This window comes from Ovis aries, chromosome 10 (genome assembly GCF_016772045.2).
Source record: "Ovis aries strain OAR_USU_Benz2616 breed Rambouillet chromosome 10, ARS-UI_Ramb_v3.0, whole genome shotgun sequence".
NCBI classification, from domain to species: Eukaryota; Metazoa; Chordata; class Mammalia; order Artiodactyla; family Bovidae; genus Ovis; species Ovis aries.
This window is the reverse complement of record NC_056063.1, coordinates 31,246,304-31,263,912: the sequence shown is the minus strand read 5'-3', so window position 1 is coordinate 31,263,912 and position 17,609 is coordinate 31,246,304. Positions and strand designations below refer to the sequence as shown.

The 17,609-nt window shown below is 52.8% G+C and overlaps 1 protein-coding gene across 11 annotated transcripts in view; it reads right to left on the bottom strand.

Moving 5' to 3' along the window:
- Positions 1-17,609, bottom strand: part of SLC7A1 (solute carrier family 7 member 1) — a 61,959-nt gene that overhangs the window by 26,498 nt on the left and 17,852 nt on the right. For 5 of the 11 annotated variants that reach the window (XM_027973630.3, XM_060394465.1, XM_042254843.1 and 2 more), the window contains exon 2: positions 5,159-5,255. The exons of 1 other annotated variant lie outside the window; for it this stretch is intronic. Coding sequence is in view for 1 of the 10 variants with exons in the window: in XM_042254841.1 (XP_042110775.1) it covers positions 5,185-5,255 (71 nt within the window). In the remaining 9 variants the exon portion in view is untranslated. The remainder of the gene's footprint in view (positions 1-5,158; positions 5,256-17,609) is intronic. 5 more of the 11 variants (XM_042254844.2, XM_060394467.1, XM_042254841.1 and 2 more) reach the window with 1 other exon arrangement.

Below are 17,609 nucleotides of genomic sequence, written 5' to 3'. Positions count from 1 at the left end.
CCCATTCCAGGATCCTGGCCCAGAGAATCCCATGGACAGAGGAGCCTGGGGGGATACAGTCCATGGGGTCGCAAAGAGTCAGACACGACTAAGTATACACAGGCAGGCATGCTAAGAAGCAAGTTATTCCCGGCAGAGTCAGCACTGGTTCTTTCTTCTAAGTCTCAGCACCTGCCCATCGCCTCTCCCTCACAGAAGCAAGGCAGACAAATTCTGGCAGTTTGAGGTCCCCATCACATGGTGGTCATGAACTGATGCCTGGCCTGACACTGTCAACGTTGCCGGCTTACCCACACCCAAGCCTGTCCACAGCATTTGCCCAGACCCAAGAAAGACAGCAGACAAGAAGCCAGTGGACGACCCAGTAAGTGCATCCTCACGAAAATCAGATAAAATCTAGGAACACTTCCTCCTGTAGCCAGCAGGATGTGACTAAGAGTCTTTTTGTCTCCCGACAGTGTTTCCATCACCAGGGAAGCTGTGCTTTATCAAGATACACGCCCCAGTTCTGTGTGTAGAAATGCATTACAACAGAAACCTGTGTTTCGTGAGGGGCTCAGAGCTGCTCCAACACGTACCTTAGTGCTTCTCAGTTCTCTGGGATGGAAAGAAGCGAACATGCTCCACCTGGTTCACTAAAGCCAGTGACGGACAAACTCTGTGGGCAGGCCCGGGGGTGGGGAACAGGCCCCCTGCTCAGGGCAGGGTCCATGAGCCAGAGCCCAGCAGGGGCCTGGTCCTGAGTAGGGTGTGGGTCCGGGGGTGCTGGTGAGGGGGCTTTGTAAAGTTGTGTGTGTGTGAACTGTGGACACTTCGTCTGGCTCCCAGACGAGTAGAAATGTCTTAAATAAAGATCCCCCAGGATCAGAATTCAGACTTACTGGCAGAACACTGTTTCTTTAGTTCTCCAGGCTCTAAGGAATCCTGAAAAGCATATTAGAGATTTCAGAGGCTCCTTCTCCAAACGTCCTCTTTCACAAAGCGCCAGGACAGCCGGCCCCTGGAACCAAGCAAGGCAGGGACTCCTGCCCAGCAGATCTGACCTCACTGCTCGGTCACAGACCATTATTTTCCCATTTACTCAGTTACTCACTCAGCAAACTCTCACAGACTCACCTACTTACCCATAAGCCTGGGGCCACTGTAATCCTCAAATACCTGTAACTTCCTCCCTTCCCCTAGTCTTCCCACTGCCACAGGCTACTCTGAAAACACAGAATTTCTAGAAAATGCACTGACTCAAAAGGAAAGTAGCTGTGAGAAGTCAGGGACAGCTTCCCAAACCGACCCAGAGAAGAGACTCTCGGGAGCTGGGGTCCTGAAAGCAACACAGCACACCAGCTCCTCGCCACACTCACACACGCGGATGCACCTTGTCCTCGCCAGAGACCAGCAGAGGCACAGGCCTTCCTCCTCTCCCAGGAGGGCAGGTGGACCCCCAGCCACAGCCACCTCACTGTAAGCAGGGAGCCAGGATTTGGACCCACGTTCTCTGACTCCAGGAGCCCTGTTCCACAGCAGGTGCCAGAGCGACACGACTTTGACCAAATATACCCTTCTTCCCGCTTGACAACACTCAACTGTGTCACCCAGCTGAAATCCCACACGTGGGATTAACCCCTGTGTCACGTGGGTTAAGACAACCTCTTTCTGCACGCCACTACTCCTGGCAAGTCCCGTCAATGAGTTACTCACACGGTGGCATGGATCTGCGTCACCCGCCCACTTCCCGCAGCCGCTGGCCAGGAGCCACTGGCTTTGAAGCAACAGGCGCTTTCTCTGGGTCCAAGGACAAGGAGGTAACTGGGGCAGCAGGGCCCAGAGGGGCCTCAGAGGAGAGTTCTGGAAAGCACACAGAGGGCAGGGGCTTGGAGAATCACGCAGAGGAAGAGCTGCCAAAGAGACAGACCAAATATTGCATTGGGAGAGTCCGTGTCTCTGAGCAAAGTGGGAGGACAGTGTCAAATGAGCCTGGCAGCAGCCCTTGAAAATAACAGGAACACACGTGTGCGTGTATACTCAGACTAGCGGAAAACAACAGGAACACACACGCGAGGGCATGTATACTCAGACTAGTGGAAAATAACAGGAACACACACGAGGATGTGTATACTCAGACTGGTCTGGAAGGAGAATCACAGCAGTGTCTCTGGACAGATTACTGGCATTTTCGCCAGCATTTTAACATTCTTTCAGTGACTGCTTACTGTTTCTGAACTGAGGGGAAGGAAATATCTTTTAAAGAGTCCGCCTTGGAGGTACCTGGCTACGTGGAGTTTTATTATGTCTTCTCTCTGCATACGTGCCCATTGAGAAATTCCCAAAAGCAAGAGAGAGGGTTTCCTGTTAGGCTGACCCAGAAAACAACAAGGACACTCCTCTTGAAACCTGCAACACCAGGGCAGCCCCTTGATGCTTGTACAGCTGTGTACAAAGTCTCTTAGGCATGGTTAGATTGAACCATATGAAACTGTCGATATTCAGCCAATTTTTTTTAAACTAGAAAAACAGCCAAGAGTAAAGGATTTGTACTAGGCAGTCGTGGACCATGTCCCTAGACATTTCTCTGGGCCTAAATGGTACCATCTGGGGACTTTGCCTGAAATTACAGAAGCCAATGTGAGTTCCAAAGAAGAGGTTAAAGGAAAGCGAAGAACAAAGTGGTTTGTAGGTTATTCAAAATCTGGGAGAGAGAAACCAACAGACACCTGTTTCTGTACCATCCATGGTGCGGGACATATGTGAAATTTCAGGTTCACCCTCCCCACCTTTCAGCAGGTCACACGCTCACCTGCCCGAGAGACAAAGCTCAGGCCCACCAGGCTGAACAGGTGAGGCTGGGCTGGGCTGCAAGGAGCAGGACAGGCCAGGAGAGCTGCGGCTGGGCATCTGAGGGATACGCACTTGAGATGTAAACCTTTTACGTAAAGGAAGGGTTGAGGGCAGCAACCACATACCACTGCGAGGATTAATCAGGTCTTACTGGGCGGGACAGACCCGAGGGGAGAGGGTCCCAGGCCGCCACCCACCTTCTTTATTTGGGGAGTGAATCGACATGTTAGCCTTCGAGCAGGGTATTTTGATCCAGCTGGCAAAGTGCCTGTGTGCAAGCAGATACTCTGTCCTTTCCCGTGTTCCTGCATTTGCTCCATCCCTGTCCTCTCCTCTTGGAGCCCCTGGCTACCATGGGGATTACCTGCACGGGGCTTGCTGTTTGGGGATAAGCCCCAGCAGGAAATGCATGTTTCACGACAGGTCGTGCTGGTGTGGTGGCCAAGACTTCAGACACTCACCCCCAAGAGAAAAGCATTTAAAGTCTGAAGGAAACACCATGGCCCCCTTCCGGCTCCACACCCCACCTGTCTGCAGGCCGACCCCCAAGCACCTGTTTGTACACCTTCCCAGCCTGGGAATTTCTGTTACATCACACACGTGGGGTACACATCCAGCGGGCAGTAACAGAATTGTCTCCCTCACAGAAAACATGCTGCCGTGGACCTGAAGTCACTCCGCAGCTTCGGGAGCAAGCGGCCAGGTGCACGAGGGCCTGTGGGCTCCGTAACGCAGGACCGACGATCAAGGGCCAGGAGAAAATGCACCTGAGGATCACGGTGAAGCCTGAGATGGACAGAGTGGCCAAGAGCGCGGACACGAGGCCAGGGCTGGCCTGCGGCACTGAGTGTGAAGGATGGACGGTGGTTACACCGACGTCACAGGCAGAGCCCCCTGATGGAAGTTTCCGGGCAAAGACCTTGAAACAGGCTGTCCCTCCAGAATGCCACTGGAAACTGACCCCAGGCCTCGCCATAAGCCAGGGCTCATTTTCTGGCCTGCGGTCGACTGGTTCCTGCTTAGCGACACGGGGAAGCTCACACACATGGGACTCACTCAGAGCATCCCCATGCCTGCAGGGAGGAGCTGGGGAGCCCTGCTCCCTCCCTCAGGGGGTCTCCACGTGGCAAAGGTCACAGCTACGCACCCCCAGTCCCCTGGTGAAGGACTCAGCGAGGGCCGCTGATCCTATGTGTGTCTTCTCAATGCAGCTCCACACTCAAAATTTAGAATATGAAGGGCCCAGAGGACTGCAGGAATGTGGGGGGGGGGGGTGGTGAGTGGGCAACTGCAGTTCTTTTACACACACACACACACACACACACACGCCCCTCTAAAAACTTTGTGATGAATGAAACAGTGACAAAAGTGAAGCCTCCATACTCGATGACCAGGTACTTATCAAAAAATGACCTGAGCAATAACTGTCCAGCACTCATACAGTAGGATCCTTTTCCCCCAAACTATGTCCTATGCCAGATGCAAATATAAGCAACAGGTGAAACTAGACCCACTCTCACTTTATTTATCAGGTTTTAATTTTTTGGCTGTACCATGCAGCATGGGGGATCTTAGTTACCTGGCCAGGGATTGAACCCAGGCCTCCTGCAGTGGAAGCTTATAACCACTGGACCACCAGGCAAGTCCCTGGACCCACTCTTATTTAAAGGGACATGAGGGACACGGAGATCCCCTGGCCGGCCTTGGCCTTCCCTGCTCTCCACGCCTGTTCCTGTCCCACCTTGCCCCCACCCCCGGACTCTGGGGCTCCAAGGACCGGCCTGAAATACACTGACCGACAGGTGGTTACGGCACCCAGGAACAAGCTGTGGGAGAACTCTTGAGTAGAGTGAAAGGCTGAGGACTGAGAGGCAGGGGGCCCAGGATGCAGACTGGAACAGGCCCTTGAACCTGAGACCGCAACGGCTCCGAGATTCACAGGCAGACGAGGAATAGATGCACAGAGGCCGTGGTGTTGCGGCCGCCCACGGGGCCCAGTCCCTCTGAGGACGGCAGGCCACGTGGACAAACCCACCAGCGCGGGGACACCCGCTCCCCTCCAGGCGCCCCGGACTGAGGGCCCTGCCGTCCCAGGACATCAAGCAGTCTGGACGAGCAGAAGTGCACACAGAAACTCAAGAGCCCACAAGAGTGAAAGACGAGCCTTTCCGGGTGAGACAGAAGAGCTGACAGAGGCAGGCCGGTGAGATGTTAAAAAGAAGACTTAGGGCTTAGCTGTCAGTTAACTTCAAAAGCCGACAGCCAACGAAAGGCCTAAATGAGTAACATCCCGGCACCAAGAGCAGGCCCTCCTGCTGGACTGCACCTGGACTACGGCGTAAGGACTGTCACCTCGTCACCGGGGGGGTCCCTGGTCCTGGAGCGACGGCGTCTCAGGAGGGTCGAGAGGGGGCCGCTGGCTCCTAGGAGGCAAGGGAAGAGACCACGTTAGACTCCATCTGGGGGCCCAGAACCTCCAAGCCCATGGTCAACACAGGGAGGAAAGCTTCAGCTCAGGATCAGAGGGCAGACGAGGTCCCAACATAGATGGAGCAGCATGGGTGGGGGGCGGTGCGGAGGGAAAGTGGGGGGGCACTGCTGAGGAGAACCCAGGAAACTGGACAAGACGGCCTCCAAACCAGGGGTCCCACCCCACCACCGCTGCAAAGGTGGGGTCACATCTCAAGTAAGAACGGCAGCAGAGCGTCATCCGACGGGCCACGCCCACACACCAAGGACGCAGAGCCGGCCTGTGCACGCTCAGAGGCCCTGAGAGGGGCCAGCCGGGCAGTGAGTCCTCTTGGACGCTGGCACTGAGACTTCCAGATCAGCAGGGTCAGAGAGCCTCAGCTGCATCCTCCAGGGGACTCGGGACTCCAAGCTGTGACCATCCGCTCTCCTGCCCTCGCTGGGACCATGGCATGGCTCCAGTACCCCATTCGGTTGGCACTAAGTACCCGCCGGCCCCAGGGACTTTGGGGCAGCCCCACACTGCTCCGATGTGGGCGGGCCCCGTCACCATGCGCCTGCGGTCCCAGAAGGAACGGGTGCGGAGACGGCCAGTCTTCACGGGGCGTCCAGGAAGAACCTCCTGGACGAGACGCATCGGGTCCTCTGTCTTCCCAGCCGCAGGGTTTCTACTCTGCCGTGCTCATGCCCTCACTCCCTCAGGAGCAGGAGAGGTTTGGTCATGATGCTTTGTGAGCCCAGCGAGGATCAGCACCGAGCCAAACACACATGTGAAGTTGCTCACCAGCAGCTCCAATTTGTGGCTTCAGTGCAACCAAGTTTCCAGCAGCTGGAGTCACCTATTCCACCCCAACCAACACCTTTCATCTGTTCACCCTACACTAAGATGCCATTCTTTGCCACTTCCTCTTTTGCAGATGTTCAGACCTACAGAAAAGCTGGCGTATTTAGGGACTTTTCATCTACATATACCAACGCTGAACATTTTGCCACAGTCGCTCTATCGTTACGTACATGCACACTTTTCTCCCGAACCACTTGAGCGTGAGCTGCAGTAGCTACCGTGACACCTGACCTCCAAGTATTCTGATAGCCCACAAGGGCGACACTCACCTACGTAACTCTTAATGCTGCTGCTACAGATAAGAAACCGAACATTCCCTCAGTAGCCTCCAAAACTCAGCCCATGATCAAATGTGCAAAACGGACAGGATACTGCCAGCTGTCTGTCATGTCCCAAGTACAGCAAAGGCAGTGAGAGAAGCGAAGGTGTGTGAGGCTCAGGTCACAGTACAGGGCGGGTGGACACACGGATCCTTCCCGGGGACTGACGCACCCACGAGTCTCTATCTCGGCCCTAGAGAAAGAGGCAACTCCACCTGGAGACCTCAGAAAAGGCTTCTGCCACAAGGGGATGCCATTCAGAAGACAGGTTTACCCGACATACACTGAGAGCAGGGACGGAACATAAAGACGGAGAGGCTAGAACCATGCTGCCCAACCCCGATGTCTAAGTCCTGCTTCTGGGAACATGTGACTATAGCAGGCTACATGACAAGGAGGCTGCAGACGAACAGAGGAACCAGCTGACCTTCAGTGAAATGTTCTCCGGCGGGTCTGATGTAATTCCCAGCGTCCCTGAAGGATGGGGGCGTCCCAGTCAGAGGGGTGGGATGTGAGAGGCTCTAGGGGCACTGCCAGTCTCAACTGTCCAGGGCCAGGAGCCAAGGCAGGCAGGCAGCCTCAAGAAGCCGACAAAGACAAGGCACTGGATTCTCCCTAGAGCTCTGAGAAGGTACACACCCTCCCAACACCTGGCCTGGAGCCCAGTGACACCTATTTTGGACTTCTGACCCACAGAACTGAAAATAGTAAATTTGTGTTGTTTAAAGATTTTCTTTCCTTTTTTTTTTTTTTAAATGTAGAGGCTTGAAACAAGGCTGGAATCCATCCAAGTGCTGGGGGCTGGGAACAAGTCATGGAGTCTGGCCGCCCAGAGCCATCATCAGATCTATATTTTAGGAGGAAAATCCTGGAATGAAAGGAACAGAATTGAGAAAGAAAACAAGTAATGGTGTTTGGGGACAATGATAAGATTTGAATTATCAAAAAAACCCCTAGAATTGTGGAAAAGTTGGATCTGTCACCAAGGTCTCAGTTGATGGTTTCCCAAGACTTAGGAGTTTTCTGAGGACACTGGTGGTGATACTAACAAATGTGTTTTTAGATAAACTAATACATGTGATGAGCTTCCCTGGTGGCTCAGACAGTAAAGAATCCATCTGCAATGCAGGAGACCCAGGTTCCATCCCTGGAGACCCAGGGTCAGGAAGATTCCCTGGAGAAGGGAATGGCAACCACTCCAGTATTCTGGCCTGGAGGATCCCATGGACAGAGGAGCCTGGCTATAGACCACGGGGTTGAAAAGAGTCAGACACACACTGATCCATACCACCCACATAAGCAGAAGCTCCGTGGAGTTCTCCACAATCTTTAGGACCATAGTGGGTTCTGAGATCAAACAGTTTGAGAACCACTGCTTTAGGGCTGCCCTAAGGCGTGGACACAGCCAGGCTGACACCCGCCCCCCAGGAAAGCCGCTCTCCAGCTTCCTCAGGCAGGGTGAAGCGGCCTGATGAGGGCCTCCCTGCCCGTGTCTCCCTGTCACAGCAGCAAGGCAGGTAAGGGATGCTCAACTTCAGTGCTAGAGAAAGGCTACCATACATTAAACCAGGCTGCGCCCACCAGGATTATTGGGACTGGCATGAACAGCAAGTAAACTCATTAGCACTGCTTTTCTCTACTCCAAGAATGTTCCAACCGATTTATTCTACTTCGGATTTAAAGTTTCACTTGTTAAAAGCAGGGTAGTGAGAATGCTACAACCACCTCAAAACTAAAGCATTTTATTTCACTTATTTCATCATAAATACAGCAGGCCTCATTCCAACACCACCCTGGACAGGCTTCCAAGGGCACAAGTGTGATCACGACACCACATATCTGTGCAACAGGGGACACCCGCACACTGATGGGAAATGTGTTTATGCAAAATCACCTGGAAACATCAGTGAACACATTTCCACTGAATAATTTATAAATGAAGAGGAATCAGGCCTTCCCATTAGGTACATTGGTAGGAACTACTAAACAGGTTTTTTTGCTTTATCTTATTAAAGATGATACACAACGTTTTTTGTTGGTATTATTCAGTTACTAAGTCGTGCCTGACTCTTTGCGACCCTGTGGACTGCAGCATGTCAGGCTTCCCTGTCCAGCTGAAGTAGCTGCTTTGCCTGTGAATGAGTCTGTGTTTTGTTCTCCAAGCCACAAGTGTCTTGAGTGTCAGACACAGTTGTGGAAACCAGGGACGCAGCAGTGAACTCAAGAGACCAAAATTCCTGCCTCTGAGAGTTTACGTACCTCTTATGATTGGAACATCTTTGAAACACATGAATGGATGAAATATCAACAGGAAGAACATGTTTCTGATTCATTAAAGCAATTCCATGAAATTACTAGAAATAAGATGAGCCCCAAACACACAAGCCAGTGCTCCAAGCCACCAGGTCAGACCCGAGGGTCATGGTAAGGAATGAAGCTACAGGAACACAGTTCAAGGCCTCAGGGGGCTTCTGACAAGTCTTCTGACTCCAGCCAAGTACCACAGCCAGGAGCCCACGGAACAGACAAGCAACACCCAAGGGGACGCGCAGGGGACAGGATCCTGGAAGCAGAGCATCTTTCGCTTGAAAAAGCAAACGTTAATTAAATTTTTTCTTTGGCGTGAAAAGTTTTGAAATTCCAGCATGAGATTCCTGTTTGTTAAAGGGAGCATGGGCAAAGAGGCTGGCGAGCACTGAGAAGGAGTTAATATCCTTCCTGGTCCAGGAGAGAGGGGATGATGGGCTCAAAGCCCAAGTGCTGGACAGAGGCCTCAGGGTCCCCAGAACCGGGGCGGGGCAGCAAGATGTCCATCCAACTCCCAACCCTGTGATAATTAAAATCGCTGCAGCCTTTTCTGGAGCAAGGAAAGCCCCAAATCTGATGATTCACCCTCCCTCTGAGATGAGAGATACTTCACAACAAGATGACCGAGTCTTCCTCGACTGCATGCTGTCGAGGAGGGGAAACCCGCTTCATAGTGTGGAGCTGTGAGTGAGTGCTCCGCAGATGTGTTTATTTTTAATGAATTGATTTTTTAAAATCTTTCAAAGTAATGTTTTAAAATTTAAAAACCTACAAACAATTCTGGGGATAAGCACATATTCACAAAGAAACCAAAACCGTGTCCCCAAACCAACACAGAATTACTAAGAGGCAGGCAGATTGAGGGAAAAAAGTAAAAGATGAAAAAAATGAACTGATGACTAAGCTCCACTCCTTACAGCGCTTCTAAGACTGAACCTGGTCTTGAAGACGCATGGGAGCGTGCTCACTGAGAGTCACATGAGATGCTCAGAAGTCAGCGGGGATGGGCTGCTGGGAGGCACCCCCACCCCCAAGAGAGAAAGGAACCAGGCAGCATCTCCCACTGATGCCTCACAGGTGCGGTGTGAGGCTCAGAGCAGGTAAGAAGCTCAAGCTATTCTCAGGCTCCACTGCCGCCACTCTTGTTATGAAGAGGTCATTGCATCAGAGTCCGAGTGGGAAGGAGGACCCCGGACTCTGAGATTCTGGATGAGCACAGAGGAGGCGGGGACAGCAGCTTCAGTCCCAGAAACGCTCCACCTGCCAGCCTGCAGCCAGCCTCGATTAGTTAACACCTGAGAATCCAAGTAACAGAATCTTAGACTCCACGACTTGGACAGGACCAAATGGCCGCCTGATGCAGAAGTCCTTGTGGACTGTAAAAGGAAAAAGTGAGCAGGGCAGGAAACGGGTGGCGGGGAGAGAGAGGAGGAGGGGCATAGAAAGCATGCAGGCTTTCCATTCAGTCATTTCCCTCCAACACTGCAAACACGCTCAGCAACCAGCCTCTGAACTCCACCGCTGGCCCAGCAAAGATGGGCATGCATCTGGGGGTCAGGTGTCTCCCCAACGAGGACAGCAGCATCGTGATGGCTGACGTTTTCGTGAAGTGCCTAGTTTGTCCCACTCGAACACAATTCCACTTCCAGAAAAGCAGCTTCATACAGTAGGGGGAAACGCAGAGTTGTGGCTCAAACCTCTGCTCAGCTGACTAAACCTGCTCTGATGCTTCTGAAACTGTACGTGAGACTTATCATAGGTCGCCCGGGGCGACAGGCCATAATGTAATTACAGTAAAATCAGACACAGGGACGTTCCTCCCACTGAGCAAACCATCAGAGGCAATGGAAAGAAGGGAAATGGTCTCTGAAGACAACCTGCCTGGGTTTTGACCCCCAAGTACCTGACTGACCTCTTGCAGGTTACTCTGAATGCCTACTTCCCCACTTCTGCAATGAGGAAACCACTGTCGAGCTCTCAGAATTACTTAAAAATAATTAGAAATTGAGATTATTATCCCTATAGCTACATCAAGCACTTCTTAAAAATCAATGAATCGTTAGGGAGACTTTCTGAATAAGGGACATAAGAAGAAATACTTCCTCTTTGCTCCCTAGTTTTTCCAACTACACAGGCTCCTGGCTGGCACTCTGGAACTTCTAGCCCAAACAGCTACGTGAGCAACACCAACAGACACACGCAGCTGGGGGAGCCGCTATTTAAAGACATCCTCCCATTTAAGTGAACAGCCATTTGACTGTGAATATCAGCCCTTACTGATATTCAATCAGGCTTCTCCAGTGGCTCAGTTGGTAAAGAATCTGCCTGCAATGCAGGAGACCCAGGTTCGATCCCTGGGTCGGGAAGATCCCCTGAAGAAGGAAATAACAACCCACTCCAGTATTCTCGCCTGGAGAATCCGATAGACAGAGAAGCCAGGCAGGCTACAGTCTGTAGGATCGCAGAGAGTCAGACACGACTGAGCGATTAACTTTCACTTTCTCATCAGCCCTTACAAGGCATGTCACTATTTTCAAAGAATCAGCTCATGAATGAACTGTCAGGTCGACAATGATGCCTGTTCTGAATCTGGACATTTGTGGCTTCTGTCTGCCAGTGACTTACCCCAAAGAGTTTAATAAAGCAGCATCTTTGCCAGTGAGGAAGTGACGTGCTGCTGGAAAGGTGAAAGGGCTGCTCAGGAAGAATATGAACACAATATGCAAACTGCAGGGCTTTCTCCAAAACAAGTGGCCGGGAGGAGGCCTAGGGAACCTCAGGATGGAGTTGTCGGGGTGGGCCGGGGGAGCAGGGCCAGGCATCCGCGCCAGGAAGGGGCATGAGGACCACGGAGTCCCAGGCGAGCGGGCGGAGGGAGCCAAGGTTGGGGCGCCCACAGTCCAGACCACCCTGCAAGATCTCCTCTGACTTGATGATGGTTACCCCGTAAACACACACTTTGGCCCCACATGGATACACTCTCCTGACACTCAGAAAACACAACCCCCCAAGCCTCTATGCTCAGGATTCCCTGAGGTGCCCTGCCAGGGCCCAGGGAGACCTGGGCATGACCAGGAAAACATGCCCGTGTGCGGGGAGGATGGCGTCCCCCCACCACACTGGGTGGGCCCCCCAGGAGGAGACAGGAGCCCCCACTCCCGGTTCCTGGGTAGCCTCAGCAAGGTGCCCCTTTCTGCCCTCTTAACCAACATCCCCTGTCTTTGAGACCCTATGGTCTGGGGCCAAGAGCCCTTCACCTGTTCTCACTCTCAGAGGGCAGCGGGCAGGCTCACGACTAACCCATTGCTTTGCCAGATCAAAGCCAAAGCCACTTCCCCCCCTGGGGCCCAAGAGATGGTGCCTATTGTGTCATCAGAGCCTAGGAGGGGAACGTGGTGATGATGGCACAAGGTGAATGGTCTGAATGCCACTGAAATGTGTACTTCAAAATGTACAACAGAAAATACGTACGATTCAAAAACTGGAGAGATTCCTCAAAAAATCAGAGTCGTCGCCATAGGACCCAACCGCTCCTAGATATCTAACCAAGATAAACAAAAGCCTATAAAAACACTTTTATACACAAATTTGCAGACAGATGTTCATAGCTGCACTTTTCACAATGGCTGAAAGGTGGCTAAACCACCCCAAAGCCCATCAGCTCATAAGTGGATAAACAAAACGTAGTATATCCATTTGTTGTCCTTCAGTCACTAAGTTGTGTCCAACTCTTTGCAACCCCATGGACTACAACACGCCAGGCTCCCCTGTCCTTCACTAGCTCACGGAGTTTGCTCAAATTCAGGTCCACTGAATCAGGGATGCTATCCACACGAGGGAACATTATGCAGCGTAAAAAGGAAAGGACGTGGATGAGGAACGACAACATGGATGAACCTTGAAAGCATTATGCTAAGTGAAAGAAGCCAGTCACAAAAGGCCACACGCTGTGTCAGCTCAGGTACATGAAAAAACCCGGAATAAAGACAGAGAGGAGATGAGGGCTTGCCTGAGTGGGTGATGAAAATGTTCTGAAATTGAGGGAATGGTTGCCCAACTGTGGATACAGTAAAGCCACTGAATTTGTACTTCAAATGGACGAACTTTATGCTGTTAAATTACATTCAGTAAAGCTGTTAAAAGACAAGAGGCACCCAATTCACAAGAAAAGCCGGGTATGGCTTTTCTATCAAAGGTGGCCAAGCAGACCCTGCACCCTCTATACACGTTCAGTTGCACAAGCAGCACCCCATATTTTAATTCTGCTTCAAGTCAAAACTCTGCCACTTCCCCCCAAAATCAGTAATTATAGCTCTGGTTGTAGTCGGTAGGACAACCTCTACTCTATCTGCACAAGCCACTTATACGTAACAGTCATTTTGCTCCGAGAGTTTCACGAACGTGGACTTGGCTCCTGTTCCATGAGCCCTCCCTACACTGCACTCCCTCGTCCTTCATTCTGTGACAACTGAACACAAGCTCTAGTTTCAATCCAGAGCTTAAGATTTCATGGTGACAGCGCACAGGATGATACGACCGGGGACGCCTGCAGCAAAGGGTGGTCTAAGTGATGCACACGGTTTAAGATTCCAGCTCACACAGGGCCCAGGCTTCCCTGGTGGTTCAGACAGTAAAGAATCTGCCTGCAATACAGGAGACGGCGGGTTAGATCCCTGTGTCGGGAAGACACCCCTGGAGAAGGGAATGGCAGCCCACTCCAGTATTCTTGCCTGGGAAAATCCCATGGACAGAGGAGCCTGGCAGGCTACAGTCCGTGGGGTCGCAACAGTCGGACGTGACTGAGTAACTAACATCTTTCACACAGGGTCCAGGGGAGAGGGGACCCCTCTCCCTCTGTGTGTGACTGTGGTCCAGGACCTCAGAGAAAGCAACCAATTTAATAGAGAATTGGCAGAAAGGAGACAATCATCAGGCAGCAAAAAAATCTAACCAGGTCTCTAAGCACCAGCAGAGCATTTTCTAAGACGGTCAAGGTGCACCACCAGGGCAAACAAACCACCCGAGAGGCGGGGACGACACGCCCAGCTTGAGAAGCTGCAAGGAAGAATGCACAGGAGGCCAACCGGGGGCCACTTCCCGAGCTGAGCGTTCAGCGTGCTGGCGAGGCAGGGTCACAGCCCTGTCTGCCGACTCTGCAACACCAGACGCCCACCTTACTCTCGAAAATGCCCACAGGGGCTCATGATTCCTTACAACAACACAGTGCAGGATGAAGATGTCTAAGAGATCTTCGATTGAATTTAATAAAACCTGAGCAGCTGGTATGTCACGGACACGGCCCAGTTACATGACGTGAATTAGGCTGACACAAAGAAGAGGTGGGGATGGGGCGGGGGTTAGAGGCAGGGGCAGAAGGTTCCCCAAGGCGACACAGCAGCCTCCCCCGCCAGCCGCCACAGCTGCACTCACACGCCGCACTGCCTGGACAGGCCTACAGGGTGCACAGCCCCCTGGCGGCTCCAGCCTGCATGTGAACCCCTGGGCAGGTGTGGTCGCCACGTCTTCACCACACGGGAGACACTGTGAGCTCAGACAAGCACCAGTCCCCCGTTCCCCAAGGGAAAGACTCTTCTGTGTTGGTTTCACCCCCTGAAAACTGGGTAGAGTGTCTTCAGTTCAGTCGCTCAGTCGCATCTGACTCTGCGACCCCATGGACTGCAGCACGCCAGGCCTCCCTGTCCATCACCGACACCCGGAGCTCACTCAGACTCATGTCCATCGAGTCGGTGATGCCAACCAGCCATCTCATCCTCTGTCGTCCCCTTCTCCTCCTGCCTTCAAGTCTTCCAGTCTCACCCCTCTGATATAGCGCCCTGCCCACCCGCCCGCCCATCCGCCCTGCCTTGCTCCCCGCTGTGAAGCCCAGAGACCAGAGGTGAGAGAGGTTAAAGTCTCGGACAAAACTGGGTTCAGAACACGGTGGGCGAGTGACTTGGTCTCTGTGGGCTCCCTTTTTCCCCACTGCAGGCTGAGGCCAGTCCTGGTCCTGGTCACCTCCCAGCCGGGGCAGGGTGGGGAGGAAGGGGTTAACACCACGGTGCCCAGAGCACAGCTGGCAAACCAGCGCCATCATGAGCACCTTCTTCATCCGTGTGGGATCTCACCAGCAGCCCCCGTGCAAGGTGCACCGGAGGGTAAGCAGGTCCTCCAAATGATACCTGTTCTAGTCCCTGACCGGGTTCCGTAACTGACTAAGCACTGTGCAAACACGCGGTTTAAAAAACAAAATTAACCTTATTGTTTGACGTGTTTCCCTCTGTACCTGTTTAGATAGTTGCAGGTTTAAGGGCTACTGCCTCAAAATAGGTAAACTGGCTTAAAACTATTAAGAATATATATACAACGACATGAACTGTGTGAAGAAATGGATATACACATTATAATCAGTACTGAGTTTAGAACCACTGACTTTTATTTCTGGATCTGTAAACATCTCGGGTTCCGCAGGGCTGACGGCAGCAGGGTCTGCGGCGCAAGGGTCCGGGGCTGGCCGTGGCAGTGGTCCTCCTGGTCCCCGCTGTCCTTTAGGGGCCGGGACCCGCTCGGGCGCCCCCTTCACAGGTGATGGGTCAGATGGCTCACCTGTGAAGGGGGCTGCGGGGCTGAGACCACTCCACCCAGGGGCCTCTTCGCCTATCTGGCCCTTGGGCCCAATCTGGCCGTTTTAGGAAACAAGATGCTCTGTTTCACCTGCTCTCGGCCACATCCACCGTGAACCCCGGCGGAAAGCGATGCCCCAGTCATGAGGCCGCTTTCCTCCTGCCAGGAGGTCTGGATGCTCACAAAGCCCTGTGGTTTGTTTTGCCAAACTGCACATACATTGAATGGAAATGTTTGTTTTCTGTGTCCCGCTTTACGTCTCTGCAGACAAGTGATTAAAGAGTAATTTCAAGGGCATTTTTTCCGCTCATCCCCTCTAACCTGGTGACGTCAGGCTGCTCCACTTCCTGCCTTTTAACTTATGTTTCTGTCGGCGTATCATCCACTCTTCTTTGTTGACCTTTCCATGCACAGCATTGCTTCAAAACCCTTCTTCAAAGGAGAAGTCAGCGTGAAATGTCACCAGGAAGAGTGCCAGATGGCCAGTGGCCAGGGGCACCAGCTCCAGAGCTGAGCCGACCTGTGACTCGGGCACCAAAGGCAGGAGGCTGGACCCCTGGACCTACCACCGGCCACACCCACCCCCAGAGAAGCCTGGTCCACCAGCCCAGACCCCCCGGGACCCTCCATCCAAGAGCTGCTCACAGAGCATCTACTGCACGCACGCACGCACACACGCACGCCCTGTTAGGAAATGCAGGCGACAGAGAAAGCTCTGGGCTCCCTGTTCTGGAGGTTCGTTTCACAGAGAGAAAGGATCTGTTTAAAAAAATGTACAGAGGGAACACACGGGAGGATTTCCAAAAGGTGGGGGGGGGGGGAGGCTGGAAGAAACCAGTAAGGTTACTGCACAGAAGAAAAGACGGCTGAGGCAGGGCAGTGGGGGAGGAAGGACACAGAGGATGCGCTGAACCACTGATACTGGAGGCAAGAAACGGAAATGCGGCCAAGGCAACTGACGTCTCCAGCCCGGGAGACCGAGGACTACAAAAAGGCAACGTCGGGAGTACATTTCAGGTGCAAAAACCTGAGTTCCTGCATTCCAGGCGAGGGTGAGACCCACACAGGATGCTGTGACCTGCCGTTCTGGCTCCCCAGTCCCCTCCGCTCTGGTTTGTAAAATACAAGTGATCGGAGGCACGTGATAACCATGTGGTCGCCACATGGGGGCCCTGAGCAGCCGACTCCCCTGACGTGGAGAAAGGGGTGTGACTCCGTGTGCCCCTTGGGGCCCCACCCTCCCCCCTCCAAACAAGGCCGGGCCACAGGCGGGATGCCACTCACACCAGCCTGTCACGTGAGCAAGGACGAGTAATGGCTCCGTATAGGTGTGCCCCAAGTGTATCATGACTTGGTTCTACATACCACCCGTAAATTCTTTTTCAGTATTAAAAAAGTGAATACTAAAATGCATCCATTGATTGTCTACAACTCAAGTTTCTCTGCATGTCCAAATTTAACTGAGCATCTGACCAGTCTTCTTATTTGCTCAGCCTGGTGACCCCCAGCCTGGTGTCCATGGCCCAGGCCTGAGCACCTCACTCCCACCCCAGACTCTCCTTGCCCCTGACCCTCAGCTCTGACCCACAGACGGCCTCTCTGCAAAGGCCTTGCCCCACCCCCAAACATACTGTGTGTGGAGGACGCCCCCATCACAGACCCAGAAAAGGACAGAATCTGCAAGAAAAGGGAAAACCGCCAAGTATATGAATACATCGGGGAAACGGGTGGGGGCTCCTGACAGCACACGAGTGGGTCTAATTAGGAAAGACTGGCTAAAAGCGGGCAGTTTCAGGAGGGACGAAGATAGCTGCTAAGAGCCCGCCATCCTCTCTAGTCGGCTTGATCACAGGAACAGGTCCTCGGCCAGCGGCCTGCATCTTCGCAGCATCTGCAGGGGCCCGACCCCCCAGAACGTGGCCCACGAGGGTCAGCACTTGGGTGACTCGGCCAAGAGCCCGTGGCAGCCGACCAACATCTGCTGAGTGAGCGAATGAGGGAGGGAATGAGCAAATCTGGACTTCTCGAAGAACTTGTTCAATGAAATTTGAAATCTCATTTAATCATCGAAAAATCCAAGTCTAGGGTAAATCCTCCACTCCCTGGCACACCTCACCAGGGCAGCTGATATTCTTTGCTCTTTAACCAGTTTGTCAGCTGAGAATTATTTGTACTACAAGTTACAAGTGTCTGTGCTGGGTCTAAACCAAACAAAC